The 22,122-nt window shown below is 44.4% G+C and overlaps 1 protein-coding gene across 5 annotated transcripts in view; it reads right to left on the bottom strand.

The window, feature by feature from the left end:
• Positions 1 to 22,122, bottom strand: part of TTF1 (transcription termination factor 1) — a 25,399-nt gene extending 3,277 nt beyond the window's left edge. For 2 of the 5 annotated variants that reach the window (XM_038548947.1, XM_038548949.1), the window contains exons 1-10: positions 22,069 to 22,122; positions 17,387 to 18,439; positions 15,577 to 15,803; positions 14,000 to 14,185; positions 12,282 to 12,360; positions 8,468 to 8,598; positions 6,249 to 6,483; positions 4,219 to 4,308; positions 3,052 to 3,117; positions 93 to 178 (exon numbers count right to left, since the gene is read on the bottom strand). In XM_038548947.1, coding sequence (XP_038404875.1) covers positions 93 to 178; positions 3,052 to 3,117; positions 4,219 to 4,308; positions 6,249 to 6,483; positions 8,468 to 8,598; positions 12,282 to 12,360; positions 14,000 to 14,185; positions 15,577 to 15,803; positions 17,387 to 18,432 — 2,146 coding nt within the window. In that variant the 5' untranslated portion in view covers positions 18,433 to 18,439; positions 22,069 to 22,122. Of the gene's footprint in view, positions 1 to 92; positions 179 to 3,051; positions 3,118 to 4,218; positions 4,309 to 6,248; positions 6,484 to 7,525; positions 7,723 to 8,467; positions 8,599 to 12,281; positions 12,361 to 13,999; positions 14,186 to 15,576; positions 15,804 to 17,386; positions 18,440 to 21,402; positions 21,494 to 22,068 lie in introns of those variants that run through there. The other 3 variants (XM_038548948.1, XR_005364870.1, XM_038548950.1) reach the window with 3 other exon arrangements.

Genomic DNA, 22,122 nt, shown 5'->3' with positions numbered 1-22,122 from the left:
TCCCAGAAGATAAGTCACGTGCCCAGGGTCACACTCCCACACAGGGTACCACCTGCTGTGTTCTTAACTATTTCAATGTTGGAAATACTGACCTGGAAAAGTCTTCTTCTGCCAAAAGGGAACACAGGTAGCTTTCAGCTTATAAAATTTAGTTTGAACATAGGACGGAGGAACATCACTTTAGAAAGGAAAAGATGAAAAAAAAAAAGTTAGCATCGGTTTTAAAATCTGGCCATTTCACCACTGTGTACGGACCATGCTGATTCGGGGGAAGCTACAGACAAATCCCACACTCTTTACTGCTACACTTAGGGTAAATGCATTTTTGTCATAATCCAAATGCAGACGTCCCCTGATTTTTTATTTTGTGAAGCTAAAAAAAGCAGATGCTTATGATATTTTGGTGAGTCACATGTGTTTTCAATTTATGCTAAGGACAGAAATGACCAAATCAAAAACTGTTTCTTAAAGTGAAAATCCCTGACTTCATGTACTGGACACTTTTTCTTAGACAACAAAAGCATGGCTTACTTGTTTCTAATAATTACTCTAGTAGTTAAAATAATTAGTGTGAATAACTACTCTTATCAGATGCTTCCTCACAGCAACCACTAGCCAGATGCACACTGTGTCTGCACTGGGCTATGTGTCCTCCATGCACGATCTCCCTGGTCCTCATTATGGTCCTATTAAACCATTTTATGGATGAAGAAATTGAGGCTCAGACACAAGTTAGGGAACAAAGGGCCCAAAGGCAGCTAGACAATCATCACCAAGAGTCAGTGCCAGGTCAGTCTGACCACAAAGGCCAAGTTCTAAGGCCCCTATGCCTTTCCTCTTCTGCAGTGCCGTGTGCCCAATGGGGCGTACTGCAGACCCAAGCTTGGGCTTGGACAACTCACAGTAATGGATCTGGATGTTTTCAAACCCATGAGGCATTCATTATATCTCAGTAGGCGGACATGCTTCCTTTATATCCTGCTTAAGTAATTCATAAGAGAGGCTTTAAGACTCCAAAAAGACTCAACTTTTAAATTTAATTGATTATTTTTCACTGTTTAAATTCATTTTTAAAACTTGACAATGCACTATTTTAAACAGTATTGGACTAGATGCCATCATCTCTATTTTACGGTTTTGAGATTTATTAATCTTAAGTGGAACAATCTGTTTTTAAAATACATAATTTTACTAAAAACCATTAAAAGCCCATATTTTAAAAATATTTTATTTATTCATTTGAGAAAGAGACAGAGGGAGAGGAGGAGAGAGAGAAAACTCATCACTGAGCAGGGAACTCAACTCGGGGCTTGATCCCAGGACCTGAGCGGAAGGCAGACATCTAAGCCATCCAATCCAGGTGCCCCATTTTAATTTAAGAACTTGTGATCTGAAGCAACATCATAAAATATACAAGAATTACTGGAAAAGCCCAATTTTTCAAAAAGTGGTTTGCTATTCTTTACAAAGAGAGGGCTTTGCAGCCATGAATGCTTCTCAAGATGGGAGTTGGTGGGTACAGAGCAAGGTCCCCTCTTTCAAAGCACCTGCCACCCTCACCTCTCAGGGACCCATGATACTGAGCAGTGGGCTTCCCACCCCCTCAGGTCAACTGGAAAAGGGAAGGGTTTGGAACCATGAGCATGTCTGGGACATGGCAAACTTCCCATTCTCCAAGTTACAAAAACCAAACTAATCGTTCTTTGTCCATAATCCCAAGGTGCTAATAACTATGAGACCCAGTTTAAACCCTCGTGGATCAAGGACAATGTCACACTTCTGAAAGTCAGCCAGGTGGCAGCAGCCCTGCCCCACTGTCCAACCTTCCAAAACTAAATGCCAAATAACACCTAACACCCCCGCTTCTGAGAGCTCATCAGTCCCCGCACACCACAGCTCTCAATGATCTGCTCTGTTTACGGGGATCACACTTTGCGAGCAATAAATTGATGCCGAGAGTGGTGGCCTCTGTCTTCAGTAGCAGGAAGGGTTTCAAAACATAAGGACGATTCACAACAAAGGCTCATAGCAAAGGCCAGCAGAGGTAGCTTATATATATAGGAAAGTTCACTTCACCCCCACAGATGAGAGATGCAAATGAACATCGCCCTCAAAGTACCAAGGGAGCCTTGAAGGAGGAACAGAACCTTCACACGGTCCCAAAATATCTCCCACACCCTTTCTTATCCCCAGGAGAAAAACTGGTATACAGTTAAACAGCGAGGCAACATGGCAAATGCCACCAGAGCCAAAGAATCAAAACTCAGAATCGTGGGCCTCACGACATGATAAAGACACAGCATCACCTATGTCATATTTCTGCCTAAAATACAAAAACCTAACCACGAAGAGGCACCAGATAAACTCCAAGCAAGGGACAGTCTACAACCAGCCTATGCTCGCACACTTCCTCAACGTCCCAAAGACATAGAGATTCCTGATGGAGAAGACTTTGAGCAGACAGGACAGTTAAACGTGTGGAGCTGGATCGGATGGTAAATCGGGGGGAGATGCTATAGAGGACATTACCAGGACATCGTTAGTGGGGAAATTTGAATGTGGACTGTGGTTTAGAGCACAACACTGCACCAGCATCTGATTTCCTGAATCTAATAACTGCACCGTGATTATGCAGGATGACGTTCTTGTCAGGACACGCTGCCCACCACTAACCCTGTGGTTAAAGGAAACTACTTTATTCCCTTGGAAGTGGGAGCGGAAGTGGGAGTGGGAGGGTGGATGACGGAGCAAATGTGGCACACTCAAGAATGTATGATTTGGGGCACAGGGTGTGTGGGGTCTCTATGAGTCATTCAACTTGTTAGCTCCCAGAAGCTCTCACTTTGCACATGTTTCACTCACACTTCCTACGGGTCTTCAGTGAGGTGGAGGGGTAGAGAAAGGGTCTGATTGGCCCAGGCACCCTGATCAGAGGCTCTATATACACACGCACATGCAGAATGATTTACATGCGAATCCCATCAAATCTCAGTCACTCACAAGGCCCGCTCTCACCTTTCAATTAGTCTCACACTGAACACATGGCCTTACCCTATGGCGCTCGCGAGGTCTTCCCAGTCTATCTCGTTAGTGTCCTCCACATTTACCTCATACAATCTACGAGAAAAAAATGAACACAAGGTTTTTGAGCACACATGAACATGAGGGATACCCTTGTGAACTCACATATGTCCCAGCTTCCTTAGCCCAGTGAGGTTAGCATGCCAGCCCAAGGTTATTCACCACAAGAAAAGCCATCTCTCCTCCTCCTGGGCCCTTTGCATCTCCCACCAAACCGTGTTGCTTTCCCCCAGTAAACAGTCCTGCAGACACATAGTAATGGCATGTGTGTGCCCAACATCACCATGTGCCAGAGCTGTGTTGAGACTTTCACACCTGCTGAGGTCAGGGGAGTACCTCCGTTCCACAGCAGAGGGAACGGGGCCAAGGGCCTGAGTCATTGGCTCAAGGTTTCATGACTATTGGGGCATGCCAACACTGGAGCCCAGGCCTGCCTGACACGATGGCCTCCTCAGGGCTGCTAGTCTCTGTGCTGCCTCTGGTAGAAGGGAGGTGGAGGCACCACAGGCCAAGCCACTGTGGAGAACTTCAAGCAGGGCTTAGGACACAGAGCAGGAAGGATGAGGCTGGACAGGGTGGCCGAAATCCCAAGTTTCTTCTGCTCTTTGCTGTTACCCATTTGGGCTCATGAGCCCAGCCCATGAGCCTTGATGGCTTTGGAAATAAAACAGGCCTGTGCCTCCCCTGCCTTCAGTGGAGGGAGGACTCTGGGTGGACCAGGAACCAAAGACAAAACCAAAGACCAGGCAACAGTGATACCAACTAAGCCATGCTGAAGAGCAGCAGGGCTCAGCTAGAATTATTGACCTCCACTTGCCAAAGGACAGACTTTCACCCACACAGAACTTTCAAAGTCTGAGACCACTCCATTTATCACGTGTGTAGTTCATTTTACATGCATTATTTCACTTCTCCTCCCCAAAACACCAAGAGGCAGGTACTGTTATTATCACCCTCATTTAAAAGGAACCAACCAAGACCTAGAAAGGCAGGAAACGTCCCCAAGGTCATACATGTAGGGAGCACTGAAAGATGGCTCTGAACCTTAGCAATGTCACTGCGGATTGTGCTGCTCAACAGATGCTCTTGGGTGTGAGAGAGAAATAGTTAGAACAGCATTGCTTTCTATTTCGGTACCTTTCGATCAGGTTGATTTTGGCCTGCAGGGCATTAACTCCGCGGTATACATCCCGACCATTTGTCATCCTCTTGGTTAGGATTTCCGTCCTGCATGAAAAGAAGCAAACACACAGTGTCCTTTCAGGGGTGAAGTTTGCATTGATTTCCAGCACTTTTCTCACCTACATCACCATTACTGAGAACTAGTTTCTGACTTGTGACTCGTCACGGCTAACATTTTCCACCATGGAGAGTATGTCTATTTCCTTTCTGAAAGTGGGAAATGATCAACAAAATGATAGAAAGTTGATAGTTACTGAAACTGGATGAAGGATATAAGTTCTAAATTCTTGTGTGCTATGAAACTTCTGTAATACAAAGTTACAAAAGGGAGAAGAGAAGCAGGTGCTAAAAGAAACTGTAAGCTCTATTTTTGATTGTTTTAAAACAGAGGGACACTGCTGTTGTGACTGTCACCGGCTCTCGGAAACACCGAGAGAGACTTAGTACAGTCATAAATGATTCCACTAAAGACCCAAAGCTAATGGCTGGAGGGAAGGGTGACTGGAGCTCCTAATGAGAGGTCCAAACAACCCAGTCAAAAATATTTTTTAAGTACTCCTCTCAAATAGCAAAACTGGTCATGATCTGATGGATAGGATCTCTAGCTGGATAAGGGGATTCACAATACACATCATGAGGATGATGCTGCTGTTCATACTAGCAACCCTCTGTTCGTTTGAAATGCATCCTCTAGGTGCCTGGGTGGCTCAGTCAGTTAAGCAACTGACTCTTGATTTTAGTTCAAGTCATGATCTCAGGGTCTCAAATGAAGCTCATCATGGAGACTGTTTAGGATTCTGTCCCTCTCCATCCCCCACAACCCCTGCACATGCTCCCACTCAAACAAATAAATGAAACATATCATCTTTAGGTCATTTCAATTTATAGGAAGGAAATCTACATTCAGGTTTCAAGTTTCCTGCTCTTCAAGTTAAGCACTCTTACACACCATCCTAATTACACTATCCTGAGGCATGGCTGCTCCGCAGCATTTCCCTTTTAAAACACTGATCTATCATCCTCCAACTGCTTATAAAACACTCCTTCTTTTAGTCTAAACTATAAGGGTAGAAAAGGACCCCGGTTCCTCCATATTATATGCTTCGTCCCCTAAAACATCATCTGTTCTGTGGAGTTTATGTCCTAGTGTGTAGACTTCCATGAAAATAAACAGATAATTCTACAACAGAATTCTAAGGTAACAATAAATGATATTAATTTAGGAGTCTGCTTTTAATATAAAATATACCAAACTCTGGATCTCACTCTTATTTGACACTGATGATGACCGCATACCCTTTGTGAACGAGGTGTGGGCCGTGAGCTGTGGGACCCCTACTCCAAGGGGCCCTGTAGCAGCTGAACACCCAGCTCAGAGACCTTGCAGGGCTTGGAAAAGCCACGTCAGGCAGAGAATGTGCAGGGAGGTCAGGACTGAGAATGCTACTATGTGACAAGTCTGTCTTAAGAAGTTCTACAGTGAATACCACACCTCGAGCTAGTGAGGATAGAGGAACCACCAAACAAGACAGGCTTGTGGAAAGGGCAAGCTACTGCATAGCACCGTGCTCGTGATCTCTCTCCTAAAGGGGAGTTTTGTGTTTTTTTTTGTTTTGTTTTTTTTTATGCTGCAAAGAGACAACTATCTTGTTTTACTAAAGACTTAGCAAGGGACAGAGTGAAGAAACTAAAAGTCAATAATGGGTATTAAAGATGTTCAGGTTCCTTTTGAGGAAACCACATGATGAATCAGGGTTAATGAAGTGCTAACTTGGATCGGATGCTGATACTGAAGTGGTTGGAATGGCTGGCCAGAGATGATCATTCTTGCCATAGAAGGCTTTGTACACACTACTCACACAGATCTCCTTACTAATCCCACTCATCTCCCCACTCTAATGATGTGCGTGGTGTGTGTATGTGGGGTGGGTGGGGGGGAAGGAGGGAAATATCTTGAAATTTATATAAGAAGCCTTAAAACTTACCACTTACTTTTACACTGCATCCAATTTCTGGTTTCTACTTTGGCTTCTACTTCTACCCAAGATATGCCCTTGTAGAGTTTTTCCCTAACAATAGACAAGCAGCCTTCAGGATTATCCTGGAGTTTAGAATCCACCTCTTTTAACTCATGGGGAGACATTTTCTTTAGAATCACTTCTTCGACAGCCTTGATAAGTTTCTGGGTTTCCGTCTTACTCCAAGCACCGTGATTTCTTGCTACAGACATAAAAGGATGATTTTATACTTGCTATTTGTTTTCAAGCACAGTATTAAGAAAAAAATGATAGTGATGGATACATCCCATTACACATTTGTCCAAACACATACACCACCAAGGGTGAGCCCTAACATGAACTATGGACCTGGGGGATAATGATGGGCCAGCGTAGATTCATGGACTGTGTCATTTGTGGAAGGGAGGGAAAGATGTTGATAATGAGGGAGGCTGTGTGTACATGGGCACAGGGCACATACGGGAAATCTCTGCACCTTCCTTTCCATTTAACTGTGAACCCAAAGCCGCTCTAAAAAAATAAAGTCTAAGGGGTGCCTAGGTGGCTCAGTCAGTTAAGTGTCCGACTTAGGATTTTGGATCAGGTCATGATCTCAGCTCAGGTCATGATCTCAGGGTCTTGAGATCCAGCCCTGCGTTAGATTTCATGCTGAGCGTGGAGTCTGGTTGATATTCTCTCTCTTCCCCTCCCTCTGTTCCTTCCTCCTTTACCCACTCACTCTTTTCTCTCTAAAAAACTAAATAAATCCTTAAAAAAAGATAAGTCAGGCACTTTTCAGAAGACAATGGGCAACATCTCAGTTACACAAACATACAACCGTCAAACATAGCTACACACAAATTAAAATGGAACCACTTCTTTTTAAGGAACACTGCCAAGAGGGGCTGGGAGGCTTAGTTGGCTAACCATCCACTTTTGGATTTGGCTCAGGTCCTGATCTCATGGCTCATGTGATCAAGTCCTGCATCAGGCTCTGTGCTCAGCAGAAGACTGTGGGAATATTCTCTCCCTCTGTCCACCAAGCCCCCAACTCTGTGCTCATGCTTGAGAGCCCTCTCTCTCTCAAATAAATAAATAAATAAATCTTAAAAAAAAGGGGGGGGGACCAATGCTAGAAAAGTTCTTTCTTAAGGCAATGTATGTTTTTTTATTTCAAAAACATTGTTCTTGTTTCTGAGAATAATGTCTCCCAGGTGAACCTGGGATGTTCTCAAACATTTAAAGGGGACAAAAGAACCACACACCACCACTCTGTTGGCCAAACCAAAGATATCTGTAGGCTGGTTTGAGGCCTCTTCCTCAGCCTGACTGTGACCATCTAGACAAGGAGGATGAACCACAGATGGTTTGATGCCCTCCTCAGAGGTTGCCTTGAAGTTCAGGTGCCTTTTGTCATCGTGGCCTGGGGTCGCAATGCAGCCCAGTGACCCACTGGGAGCTCCTGGGGAGAGTTACAGACAATATAAAGTGGTGGTGTTACTTTTTCTCCACAATTTAGATGAATATTTAAAAATCAAGAGTACCACAGGAAAAAAAAAAATCTACACTACACACACACACACACACACACACACACAGACACCCCAAATCCAGACTTCTGTTTTACTTCTCAGAACCTGGGAGAACTGGCCACACTGAGTCCTTGCATGGCTCCAGTGGCTGGACGTGGTGGCACAAAAGGCATGGCTCCCAGTCACGCCAGGTCTACAGATGCCTGGCCACTCCTCCTGCCACACGGCCCTGCCATGTGATGGAGCATGTCACCCCTTGTGGGCTGTCCTCTTGAAGCAACTCAGGATTTTATAATGCAACAGATAGAACCAAGAAAACTCTTTATGAAAGAGGAGAAAAAGACACAGCAGTTTTGGAAAAGTCCTTGCCTAACCTCTGTCGCCCTCTGGTTGGGGGGACCTCCTCCATGCTGGCTCTGCTACCCGCCAGCTCCCTAGGGTATTGGTCAAGCTGGTGGTGAGAGCTGTGCTGAACGGGACCAACCTCAGGTGGCAGGAATCGGGCTTGTGAATAGAGGCTGCGTGGTTTCAGAAACACACATGAGGAAATGCAAAGAATCAGGATGGAGGACGGCTTAAAAAGTGCTTCCTCAGAAGACAGGCAGGCCTGGATGCCTGCACCAGGGGTCCGGGGGCTCATCTGCTCACCCGGGGGCACCAGAGACCACCACTTACGACTGCCAATTTGGGAGAACTTCAGGGCAACGGAGAGGCTACTTCGAGCCACCATTTCGCCAATCTTTTTCCAGTCGTTCCCATGCAGGGAATGGTATATCTTTAACTTCTCCATATCTCCTTTGCTATACCTGAGAGAGGGGAAACGTGTCACAATTCTCAGTTAAGTACAAGATGCCTGAAAAACTGTATTTTCGGGGTGCCTGGGTGGCTCAGTCGGTTAGGTGTCTGCCTTTGGCTCTGGTCGTGGTCCTGGGGTCCTGGGATCGAGCCCTGAGTCGGGCTCCCCACTCAGTGGGGGAGTCTGCTTCTCCCTCTTCTCACTGCTCATGTCCTCTCTTGCCATCTCTCAAATAAATAAGTAAAATGTTAAAAAAAGACAAATGAAGTGTACTTTCTTTGCAGTTCCCTGTAGTTCTGAGAAGAGTTGCTGGGACAGGCTGGTCCCAAGGACCAGAGCTCCTGTCACTTCCTATCCCAGCATCTTGGATATGGTCACCCTATAAATCAGTCACTGCAGTCCCAGGCCACAGGCCTGGCTCAGTTACACAGGAGCCAGAGCAAATAACTGGGTCACTTTATTCCCCATCCAAACCCCCAAGGCTTTGTACTGCACACACAAAATACCAGCTCCCCCATGTGCCTACTAGGCCCAGCGCTCCCTACAGTTCAGCCCCACTAGCCTTCTTCTTTTCCTTCTTCCTCTTTTTTTTTTTTTTTTTTTAGAGATTTTATTTATTTATTCATGAGAGACACACAGAGAGAGGCAGAGACATAGGCAGAGGAAGAAGCAGTCTCCCCACATGGAGCCCGATGTGGGACTTGATCCTGGATCACGCCCTGAGCCAAAGGCCAACACTCAACCACTGAGCCACAATGGTGCCCCTCCCCACTAGCCTTCTTTAGGCCTTTCTCCCCTAGGAGCCTCTGTGCTGTGGTGAAAATGGCCTTTCTCCACCCACCTGGATGGCTCCTGAAAACCCTGCGGGTGGCCCATCTTCAGCGAGGCTGCCCCGACCACCTGAGCATCCTGTCCCCTTGCTGTTCTCCTCCAGAGAAAGCTCTGCCCCTTTCACTGCACTCCCCACAGACAGGCAGTAGCACATCTAGGGGTCCCATCATTTACCCATCTCTTCCCCTAGACCAGCGCTGTCCAACATAAATGTACTATGAGCCATATATTTAATCCAAACCTTGTAGTGGTTGGGTAAAAATATCATTTTAATAAATTTAATAAAATACTAGATTTAATCCAATATATTAAAAATGCTAATCATTTCGACACGTAACTGGGATCTGAAAGTATTAATGAGATATTTCATATTATTTCCTTCTAACTCCAGCATGTATGTCACTCTTACGACATCTCTGAACTTGGACTAAATTGATTTCAAGTCCTCCTCAGCCACTTGAGGCTGGTGGCCACTGTGATGGACAGGACGGTTCTAAAGGGCATGTCCTATGAGGGCAGGGGTGCTGTTGTTTCTACACCATGGTATCCATAATGCTTGACAGACAGCAGACATTCAATAAATATGTAACAAATGGCTTCACACAAATACTCAATTATTTAAGGAACATACAGTGTATTAATCCCACATGAAAACAAATATTCTAAAGACAAGGACCAAAAAAAAACACTAAAAGTAGATTTGGAGATTAAATCCCTTCAGTGTCTAAGTGAAATGAAAGCAATCCTTAGGGCATTCTATAATTCCTTAATATGGGGATGGGGAATGGTGGTTATGTTATTACTAACTCAATCTAAGAGAAGCCTTAGCAAACTACTAACCGTTCCTGAGGACAGTGATCCAGAACTACTTTCAACAATGCCTAGCACTCTCAGAAATTCAACTACAAATGCAGAGTGCAATTTAGTAGAAACCTGTAATTCTTCAGTTAAGAATCAAGCTTTCTAGCCGTTTCCTTCTCAAGGCAGTCAGGGTATTTCTGAGATTAAAAACAAATTAATCAACAAAAAAGGAGGAGAAGAGAGAGAAAGTGAGGGCATAACAATGAGGAAACAGGTACTGACCTCTGAAGTCCCCCAGGGCTTTAAAACTCTTTGATTTTTGACTTTCTGTGGGGTTTTTTTTCCAGTTAAGAATCCTTAACTTAGAAAAAATATTCTAAGGGCGAATGGTTAGCATACACAAATCATGTGGTGCAAACAAATGAATTAACTTTCTTATTAAAATGACAGACTTCTATTATTTTAAACCTTTCATTCCCATGCTTATGTCGCAGTTAGAAAAATTCACCTCAGCTGCCACCATTCATTTGCCAAAAGCACATTCTTTCAAGTCTCACTTAAAATGTCATCTTTAGTGAATATCCTTAAGGCTCTGTCCACAGATGTCCAATCCCAGGGCTTGGGAAAAAGGGGAGGGCAGGTATTAGTCTTTGGGCAATCTTTCCCTCTGCTTAAGGTGTATTTTTTTTGGTCAAAATTTAAGAAACCAAGGTCATATCAGTGTTTGGAGATCAGATAATATGTATGTCTTGGTTTAAAATCATGCAGCTAGGGGCGCCTGGGTGGTTCAGTTAAGTGTCTGTCTTCACCTGGGGTTGTAATCCCAGGGTTCTGGGATTGAGCCCCATATCAGGCTCCCTGCTCAGTGGGAAGTCTGCTTCTCCCTCCCTCTGCTCCTCCCCTCTCCCTCTCTCAAATAAATCAATAAAACCTTTGAAAAAAGAAAAAAAAAAAAAAAAAAGACATTGATGCAGCTACCTGGAACACAACTGGCCCTGCCACTAGATTTACTAAATCTGCTTTCCAGAGTGAGATAAAGTAGCTGAGCCACTGGTTGTTTGTCTGGGCCCTCAGAGGGAGAGGCTGATGCCTTCTTGCCTATTCCCTCTCTCCTGAAGCAAAGTGCTTACCTGTAGCTAACACCCGAACTATGCTAGTTTTATCTGGAACGTTAGGAACAAAATATAATTGGGTATTTTACTTGGGGAAAAAGGGAGAATGGCTATCATAAGACACTCTGCATTGTCACTACCGACCCACTCCTATGTGACCTCCTCTTAGTGTTTATCCCACCTTCAAATATTCACTAAAAACTCAAAGAATTGTGCTGAGTGCTGAAGGGAACACCGCATTGAAAAGGAACGTTTGAGGGGGTGCCTGGGTGGCTCAGTGGGTTGAGTGTCATGGCTCAGGTCATGATCTCAGGGTCCTGAGATTGAGCCCCACATCTGGCTCCCTCTTCAGCAGGGAGTCTGTGTCTATTTCTCCCTCTCCCTGCTGCTTGTGCTCTCTCACTTTTTCTGTATCTCTCAAATAAATAAAATCTTAAAAAAAAAAAAAAAAGGAAAAAAGAAAAGGAATGTTTGGGTACACAGGGAGCTCAAAAATTAGCAGAGAGCAAAGAACTTCATGACTAACATAAAAGAGCCATGGTACACTTAGTGCTAAAAAAAAAGCCAAGGATTTAGAATGGGCAAGATCACAAGTGTTTACTAAAGATGCAGACACTGGGCAGCCCGGGTGGCTCAGCAGTTTAGCATCGCCTTCGGCCCAGGGCGTGATCCCTGCATGGAGCCTGCTTCTCCCTCTGCCTATGTCTCTGCCTCTCTCTCTCTGTCTCTCATGAATAAATAAATAAAATCTTAAAAAAAAAAAAAAAAAAAGAGGCAGAAACTGAAATGGGCTCTGAAGATATACACCTGACCACAGACATACAGTCTGCTTTCACACACAAAAGATGTTCATAGTTTTTTACCTCTAATGTGTTGTGGACATTCTGATTTACACCATCAGCGAAGACCAGAGAAATGTTCTGCTCAAGCTGCTAAGACTTTTTCTTACCTGCCTTTGTAGTTATTGATATCAAACATCTTCTTTGCTCGATAGTAAACAAGCTTCCAGGGCCGGGCGATGCCCTTTCCTAAAGCCAGAAGAAAGGCAGTCAGAGGGACACATAGGCTTGAAATGGAGTCACAATTGTAAAAGGAACCCAGCATGGCTCCTTTTAACACCATGACCCTAGACCCTGTGTCAAGGCTGGGATCTCACACACCCTGCACAGCGCCAGGTGGGAAGCAGATGCACAAAATCACCAGAGTCCTCGGAGAGATCTGAAAACTACCTGCTTACTATGTCAAGGCTCTCATTTTTGGTCTACCAAATTCCAGGGAAAGGCCCTTATAAAGCAAAGTATCATTAACAAAATTTGATTCAAGAGCAAAGGATGCTAAAGTGGAGGACACATGCCAAGTTTCCCATAAGATTAACAGAAGAACTTTCCAAACAAGCAAGCTTTGCTTGCTTCCTCACTCTAAGGACAAAATGGCCTCTTGACAGGGGCGCCCTAGTCTGTTTTCTCTTGTACACTTGATAGAACACTTAAGAAATCATCCTCTTTAAATTCAGGGATTTTTTTTTTTTTTTTCAGTCCGATGACGTGTTGCTTCTCACTTTCCAAGGACATCTGTAGGAGGAGGGTTCCAGTGGCAAAGCACAGATGCGGCAATACTTGGAAAACTTTGAAGACCCTGGTGCACATAAGAATGTGCTTTGGGGTGCCTGGGTCGGGTGAGCATCCGACTCTTGATTTCAGCTCAGGTCATGATCTCAGGGTCATGAGATTGAGCCCTGCATCAGGCTCTGTGCTCAGCAAGGAGTCTGCTTGAGATTCTCTCTCTGGCTCTCTCTCTAATAAATAAAATCTTCTTGTAAAAAAGAATGCGCTCTGTGCAGCATATGCAAAACAACACATAATAAAGACCGGGAAGAGAAACCAAAATGATACTTATTACCAGGTAGAAAAGCTAGAAGTTGGTCATGTCACTTTTTATAAAATCTGTAAAAGCGCTATACTGGGGAGACAAGAACACATTCCAAATGCCCAAAAGTACAGGCTGTCAGTAAGAATGCTACTGAGTTAGTGACAGATGGGGCCAGGCAGGGAAAGATAAGGGAAAGGCCCAGAGTTGGGCTCCCAAAAATCCCAAGGACACCAAGGCTCCTACCAATCCCAAGGAAACAGAGATAAGAGAGCAAAAACAGGCAAAAAAAAAAAAAAAAAAAAAAAATCTGGCTCCCTAGCTCCAAAATGTTAGGAAGTATTTCCCTTTGATGGCTAGCAAGTAATCACAGAAAGTTTTCACCAGACGTGAAAGACCAGACCACAAAGAAGTAAGTCCTTAAGGATATTATCAATAGTCTTTGCTCAAACCAAAACTACACAAGAATCTCAAGGCCACAAGCTTCCCAGTCAGTTCTCAATAAAAGGCTGCCACTAACAGCCTTTAGTGGCAACCCTGTTGGGACCCCTCTCACTTCTGAGAGCTTTCTCTGTATCTTTGCTTAATAAACTCCTATCACTTTACTCACTTTTCATTGTCCACGAGATTCATTCTTCGATCCTCTGAGAAAAGAACCGAACTCTCCCGTATTACTACTAACCACAGCAGCAGGTAACATGTACCACGTGGGCCAGGTGCTGCACTAAGTACTTACCATGGGTTCTCCCTTTAGAGTTGGAAGGCTGTGGATGGTCAAAAAGCAAACAGTTTTAAACTCACCAATGTGCAATCGAAATGCATATTTTCTTTTTAAGTCGGTGATCACAGATTTCTCCTCTGGGTATCTGTCTGTGTACAGCAGTTTGTCTGCATTCTCGATTCCTGTCAGGGACAGAAATTCTTGCACATTTTTCTCTAGCTGCTTATTTTCCTTTACAGAAAACTTGCCAAATCGAATAGCAACACCTAGGATTTGGGTGGTGAGAAAAAGTATGTATTGTCAATAATGAAAAAAGCCTACCACCTGATCTTCAGCAATTACAATAAGGTGGCCCGCCAGCTGCCAGCACCCCCCCTCCCCAGCAAACTCCCCGCCCCCTGCTGGCAACAGCCCCTGGCACTGGAGGTGAGCTTCCCTGGCCTGGCTGGCTACACTACCCCGACCCCTGCTGTGAACCTCTTACCCCTTCAAGTATAGCATAAGCCCCTCAGCTCCCAAAGTCTTCCCTGGTCATCCTCTTCCAAAGTGATCTTCCCCATTTATTAATCTCTTTTGAAAATAGTTATTTTTTATATTAAAAAAAAAAAGTACATTCATTAAAAATTCAAGCAGTATGGAAATAAACATCTAAAAGCAGCATCCTTCCCCTTTACTCTCTTCTGCTACACTCCTCTCCCCAAAGTGGTGCTGTGAATTGGCCAAGAAGAGCTTGAATATTCACATACCCTCTATGCATACCTATGCGGGGTAGGGGTAGCAACATCACCAAGCTTTACATTCTTTCATAAATCCCTTTTATAACTCAAAGCAATCAAGTTTTATTTTGTATTGATAGTCTTATATACTATGTTTTTCTATGCTTAGACTCATTTTAAGAGTATCTTTTTATAAAATACAGAAATAGAATGGGACCATTCTATAGATACTACTCTATGAATTATATTTTTTCTTGTCTGTTTTTTCAAATGAATCTTTTCAACATGATTAACTCCATAAGGCCAGCATTCTACTTTTCACAATGACCAGAAGTACTGGGCCTCACGGAGCTACTCAGTAAATAATCACTTATTTGTAGCACACAGCCTTAAATTTGTAGTTTACTCTTCAAATTCCATAAGCTTTCTGGGAGGTTCTTAAAACATGAAATTTCACATGAAATTTCATGTGACATGACTTACACATGAAATTAAGGAGACCACACTGGGTCCTTGTGTGAAACAGTGGCCACTACGACCAGCCTACCCTCAACTTAATACCTTGGGGAAAGAAGCTATAGTTCATCAATACTGTTTTCATTTTCTTTTACTACTGCATCCTCCCCAAGGGTTCAGCCACCGGGCCTCCTCTTCTTCTTCTGGGCTACACTGGGCTCCTCCACCCCATCCTTCTGTGCCTCCCCTACCAGAAGCTAGGTGGAGAAGACCAAGAACCAGGCTTCTAGACCCAGGCTTCTCATTTTGCTAATTTTATGGCTCAGATAACAATTCAGGAAGGAGGGGAAGCTGAAAGCACCCTAGAGGATGCTTCTTGTGAATCTAGATATCTGCATCACTCACAAAACAAAGGCAGGGGCTCCCGAGGCAGACAGGAAAGTAGACAGGAAAGTTTGACAAATATTAAAGTGCCACCAGCTCACCCTGTGCTTTAAATTCCTTAAACCGCCCCAAGTCATCCCGGTACATCCGCTTGATTGTAGTGGCGGCCCTTTCCTTGATGTCTGGAATGAATTCTTGGAGCTGCTTCACAGCCGAGTCCAAATCCACATCTGAGTCACCCGAATCTCTTGAATCTTCTGATAGATATTTTGTTTCAGAATCTTTGGCCAATTCCAAGTGGATTTCCTCTTCATTTGTAGGTTCTAAGCTGTGAGGGGAGAATTGGATGGACTCACATTAATGTATCACTTGCCCTAGTGGATTTCTGATTCTTTTCTTAAAATGATCCTTACTTAGGCTAGACAGTGTTAGAGCTAGGAGGGATGTTGGAGCTGATTTGGTCTGTGACATTTGGACTCTCTGATGTAATTTTACTAATGTGCACACACCTCAGAGGCCAGGAGTCCTGAAGCCCTATTTCCAGGATGTGCTAGTTATTTCTTATGTCGCTATGTCCCAATTATTCTTGTTTCAGATACTGACTTCTTAATGAGCTAAGCCCTGTTCTATCCCATGGACACTCAAGACACCTCCCCCTCAACCCTTCCAAGCATTTAAATTTTGTGATAATGGTTACTAATCAATTAAATCACTATTCAGGGTCCATGTGGTTACAGTTCCTTTGCTGCAGGTGACAATGGCCACATTTTCCCCCTCTGCTTAGTTTTCTATGCATCTGTCACTAATTAATCCCCAAACTCTCTGCCAGATGTCCAAATCCCCTCTATGGTCAATCTTATCAGCTAACCACTCAGGCAGGAAACTTAAAAAAAAAGAAGAAAAAGAAAAATCGTGTGCATTTGTCTGAGCAAAGGCTCAGCAGCTTTCAGAAGGCCCACAGCCCAATACAAGTTTCAAACCACAGTCCTCAATATGCCTGCCTCACATCAGCATTTCCCCTGATGGAGAAGAGGTGAGTGGGCCCCACTTACTGATACTACCTGAAGTAGCATCCTCTCCTATTGAACTTTTTTTGTGGGAAACCATTTTAGGCCAGGGCTACCTAACAAATATGAGAAAGAAAAAAAGAGCCATTGAGTAAAAATGGGGAGAAAAATGTGTCCCAAGTCCTAGGAACCAAGATAAAGTGGTTTAATAAAAAAACAAAAACAAAAACAAAAAAACCCTGCTCTATTATGAATGCTGTGTTTATTCTATCAGCCAGCTGACTTACACAATAGTTATATAATTACGCCTAAATTTCTTTTATTAGGGAGAACCCTACTTCAAGGTCTTTCCTGCTCTATAAAAATTCTAAGTTACATGATCCTTTTCTTCTGTGTTATGCACACAGACAAACAAAGGTAATTCAGAGGTCTTAAGATGCCCTTTTATTTATTATTATTTTTTAAAGATTTTATTTATTTATTCATGAGACACATTGAGAGAGAGAGAGGCAGAGACATAGGCAGAGGGAGAAGCAGGCTCCATGCAGGGAGCCCAATGTGGGACTCGATTTCTGGACTCCAGGATCACACTCTGGGCTGAAGGCAGATGCTTAACCACTGAGCCACCCAGGCGTCCCTTAAAATGCCCTTTTAAACCTATTTGTAGAATTTCAGGGATGGGATAGTTCTCAGTGAAAATCCAATCTAACTGCTTTACTTTATACATGAAGAAAGGAAGCTTCCTGCCAAGTCACTCAGTTCAATGTATACATGGTTCTGTACATTTGATGGTCTGTCTCTCTATGATTTCTGCCATTTACTACAGATGCACTGGATAAAGAGGTCATGGGCAGAATTCACACAAAAGACATACACACCAGGAGACACAACATTCCCACGTTACCTCTGCACCTCTTCCAAACAGGCCTGGGTTTTCTCCTCCTGTGGCCTGGGTTTCGCACTTTCTTCAATCAGGGCACCATTACCTTCTAGTGAATCAGAATGTGCATCCTCAAAGCTTGTAGCAGGCACTGTGAAATCACCACCTGGCATTACGAGACTTTCAGCAGAAGACCTTCGCTTCCTCTTCTTAGACTTTTTCTTCACTCGACCAGCAGTCCCAACTTCACTGACCCCTTGCCATTCTTCTGTGGTCCCAACTTCACTGACCCTTTGCCATCCTTTGGAGTACACATTCTCGACACTACCAGGCCCAGCCAATGCCTCAAGTTCCTGGTGGTGTGAAATTTTTCTCTTTTTTTTCTTATGCTTTTTTTTATCGGCTGCTACTGGTAGTTGTGGGATTCCGCCCTCTGGGCCCACAGAAAGCAGGCCTTCCAGCTCCTGCGGATCCGGACCCGACTTGGGCAGGGCGAGCCTAGCAGGTGGGCTCTCCTGCTCAGCATCACAGGAAGCCTCTTTCCTCCGATGTTTTTTTTTACGCTTTGTCTCCTTAACTCGACAGTTCAGCTCTTCCAACTCGTTTTTATGTGACTTAGGAACTGAATGTAGTTCACCTGCTTCAGGATCTTTTGCTGGTTTTTGTTCCTGGCTCACATCAACATACACGACATCGACATCCCTCCTAAAATTCTTTGGGGTGTTCTCGATATTTTCTTTATCCACTAGGACATACACCACACCTGTTTCCTCATCCACTCCTGAATCTCTGTGCTTTTTCTTTCTTTTCTTTTTGGGTACAGAAGTGGCCGTTTCAGTCTCATCACATATTTCTGATTTTTTCAAAGGGGAAGAAAGAAGATGCTGGAAATCCTTTCTTTTTTTTTTATTCTTGGTTACACGAGACTGCTCACTTGCCAGGGGGGAGTCTCTGACACTTTCATGGGGATGCCTTAGATGTCCTTCCTTATATACAGAATACTTTTTCTTTTTCTTTTTCTTGTCAAAAACTGGAGTATGAATTTCCAGTCTGCTCGATTCTCCTTCCATTCTGTTCCTGTGGGGAAATGACAACAATGGTTTATTTTGGCAAAGCATTTATTTACTTTTTATTTTTTTAAAGATTTTATTTATTTATTCATGAGAGACACACAGAGAGAGGCAGAGACATAGGCAGAGGGAGAAGCAGGCTCCTCGCAGGGAGCCCAATATGGAACCTGATCCCATGACCCTGGGATCATGCCCTGAGCTGAAGGCAGATGCTCAACCATTGAGCCACCCAGGTGTCCCCTGGCAAAGCATTTAAAACCTCACTCTCAGGAAAAAAAAAAAAAATCACAGAAAATTGAGATTGTATGACAAATGACAAGGCTGGTGTCATGATCATAAATTTTGTATTATTGTAAATGCACAGGAAGTTCACTGTAATTTGCTGTCTGGTCCCACTGGCTTTATATGGTAAAAAAAAAAAAAAAACTTAACAGAGAATAACAGTACCCAGCATGATCAGGGCCCTGTTCCCCCCCTTCCTGCCTCATCTTTTACCTCTCCTGTCCAACTTTGTGCTCTAGCCACACATGCCTTTTTTTGGGTTCCTCAAACATGCCACATTCTTTCCCTGGCTCAAGGTCTTAAACCCTAGGAGTCCCTCTTTCTAGAATGCACTCTGCAGCCTCCCCATCCTCCTACTTCTTTTCATCCTTCAGAGCTTGGCTTTAGTATGGCCTCTTCAAGAAAGCTCTCCCTAGCTAAAGAGTTACATTATGATACTATGTCTACTAAGTTTAAAACCACAAAACAATTTTACATTATCTTTTCTGATAACATTTGTCTTTTCTGATAACATTTATTTTATAGGTGTGGGGATTACAACTGGCAAATGCAGAGATCAGGGACAGTACAGAGCCAGTTTCTCTTATATATGTCATCTTTCATTTCTTTTATTAATTGGTGGTAATGAGAACAAGGGTGTTTGTTATATTTTTATTTACACTTATTTGAAAGCTTGAAATAGTTCACTTAAAAAGCAAGAAGTAGGGAAGCTTGAGTGGCTCAGCGGTTTAGTGCCGCCTTCAGCCCAAGGCCTGATCCTGGAGACCTGGGATCGAGTCCCACGTCGGGCTCCCTGCATGGAGCCTGCCTCTCCCTGCCTCTCTCTCTCTCTCTCTGTGTGTCTCTCATGAATAAATAAATAAAATCTTAAAAAAAAAAAAAAAAAGCAAGAAGTAGAACAAGGGTACAGATGGCTTTCATTTGTATTTAAAAACAAGCAGGGATCCCTGGGTGGCGCAGCGGTTTAGCGCCTGCCTTTGGCCCAGGGGGCGATCCTGGAGACCCGGGATCAAATCCCACGTCGGGCTCCCAGTGCATGGAGCCTGCTTCTCCCTCTCCCTCTGCCTATGTCTCTGCCTCTCTCTCTCTCTCTCTGTGTGACTATCATAAATAAATAAATAAAAAAAATTTAAAAAAAAAAATAAAAAATAAAAAAAAATAAAAACAAGCAACTAGGGATGCCTGGGTGGCTCAGTGGTTTAGCACCTGTCTTTGGCCCAGGGCGTGATCCTAGAGTCCCAGGATTGAGTCCCACATCAGACTCCCTGCATGGAGCCTGCCTCTCCCTCTGCCTATGTCTCTGCTGCTCCCTCTCTGTATCTCTCATGAATGAATGAAGAAATAAATAAATCTTAAAAAAAAAAAAAAAAGCAAGCGACTAAAGGATATATACATATAAGTATTTACAAAGGAGGAAAAGAAGGAGGAGGAGGTGATGGAGAAAGAGAAAAGCATTCTTTGACCCCCTGGGTCCATGCATTCCAAGGTGATATACTTTCAGAGCAAGCTGTACTTCACCTTTGCAGCACTGAGATCACACTGTACTTTAAATAAAATGCTTAGTTAACTAGTCATTTCATGTCTGTCTCCTCTGCTAAAAAAGTAAACTCCCAAGAAAGAAGGCAGTTTGCCTGTCTTCTTGCCCTCTATATTTCCACCATCTAGAATCCACATTCTGGAATTCCTTTAGAGATAAGTTTCCATGCATCTTTGGGTGACACCAGGTAGAAAGGCCTCTATGTGTCTCCACTGAAGGGGAGGTCCTGGGACCGGGGGATCTGACTTATGGGGATAAACCCACATGTTCTTTCATACTTTTCCTTCCCTCTAGCCACACAATTCTCAAAGCATCTTCACTACCCATGAAAAATTAGGGACCCTATCCCTCTCCTGTATCTTCAGGCTGTCTCTTCTGCACTGGCTCCCTTCTGGCCACATTAACTTCTTTGTAGCTTCCACCCCCACTCCTCTGCTGAGACTGCTCCAGTAAGAGTGCTTATGACCTCCAAACCACTAAATCCAAGAGACACTTTTCTAGCTCATCTTTCAGGACTTCTTAATAACAATGAACAAAGCAGGTAATTTATTTAAATATTTTCTCCTTTCTCTCTCCACCATTCTTTTCTTTTTTTCTTTCTTTCTTTCTTTCTTTCTTTCTTTCTTTCTTTCTTTCTTTCAGTACCTCTTAAACTTCTCCCTCTGGTCTCTGGAACTCAGCATGAACTTTTATTTTTTAAGATTTTATTTATTTATTCATGAGAGACACAGGTAGAGGGAGAAGCAGGGTCTATGCAGGGAGCCCGATGGGGGACCCGATGCTGGGTCCCGAGGATCACACCCAGGGCCCAAGGCAGGCACTAAACCGCTGAGCCACCCGGGCTGCCCTCAGCATGACCTTTTAAAAACATAGTTGCACCTCACCAAAACTTTTTATTTTTTATTTTAGATACAGAGAGAAGTGAGTGAGCATGAGGGGGAGTGGCAGAGGGGGAGAGACTCTTAAGGAGACTCTGTGCTGACCCTGGAGCCCAACTCAGGGCTTGATCTCATGACCCTGAGATCATGACTGAGCTGAAACCAAGAGCTGGACACTTCACTGACTGAGCCACCCAGGTGCCCACCCCACCAAAACTTTTTATGGTTTCCCTGTCATTCTTAAGATCAGGTCCCAAATCCTTATAGACCTACCATGCCCTTCGTCATCTGGTCTGGTCCACGTCTACCTCTCCCCCTATCATTTTTCTCTGGGTTTCAGACACGCTGCTTCTTCTCTCAGTTCCTAGAATGCACAAGCCCATTTTCATTCTCAAGGACTTTTCAAAAGCAATTTGTTCTGCTGGTGATGCTCCTTCCTCTGAGTTACCTTTCTTCGCGTTAACTGGTCTCAGTCCGAAAGTCGTTTCCTTAAGAATGCCTCTCTCTAACCGCTGCCTGGGTGCCGGCTGCCGGGACGCAGCTGCCCTCTAGCACTCGGTGCCGCCGGAACACGATCGGCCCCCCTAAGGCTGGCATCTCGTCGATCTGGCTCCTAAAGGTGCCCTCGTGCTCGCCACATCCGGGGACAAGCATCTGAGCCCACCGGCTGCGAACACGCCCTCTCCCGCCACTTGTGAGGTGCGACAGACACCCTGCTCGGCGACCGGCGCTCCGGGGCCGAGAAGGGCGGCACGGCCCGGTGTCCGACTCTCGACCCTGTCCTGCCCAAGACCCAAGCCTCGGCCCCCGCGGGCCGGCCTGGAGGCCAACGCCATAGGCGGCCTCTGCGAGGCGAACGCCCCACCACACACCACTGGACTCGACGCGCGCATCAAAAATCCCCAACAATCAACGAGCCGAAAAGCTTTTTCAACCTACCGCCCAAAACGCCGCCACCTTTCTTCCAATCCGGAAGTGCAGCGGTGGTGGAAG

Source organism: Canis lupus, chromosome 9 (assembly GCF_011100685.1).
Source record: "Canis lupus familiaris isolate Mischka breed German Shepherd chromosome 9, alternate assembly UU_Cfam_GSD_1.0, whole genome shotgun sequence".
Lineage (NCBI taxonomy): Eukaryota > Metazoa > Chordata > Mammalia > Carnivora > Canidae > Canis > Canis lupus.
This window is presented reverse-complemented; position numbering and strand designations above follow the sequence as displayed.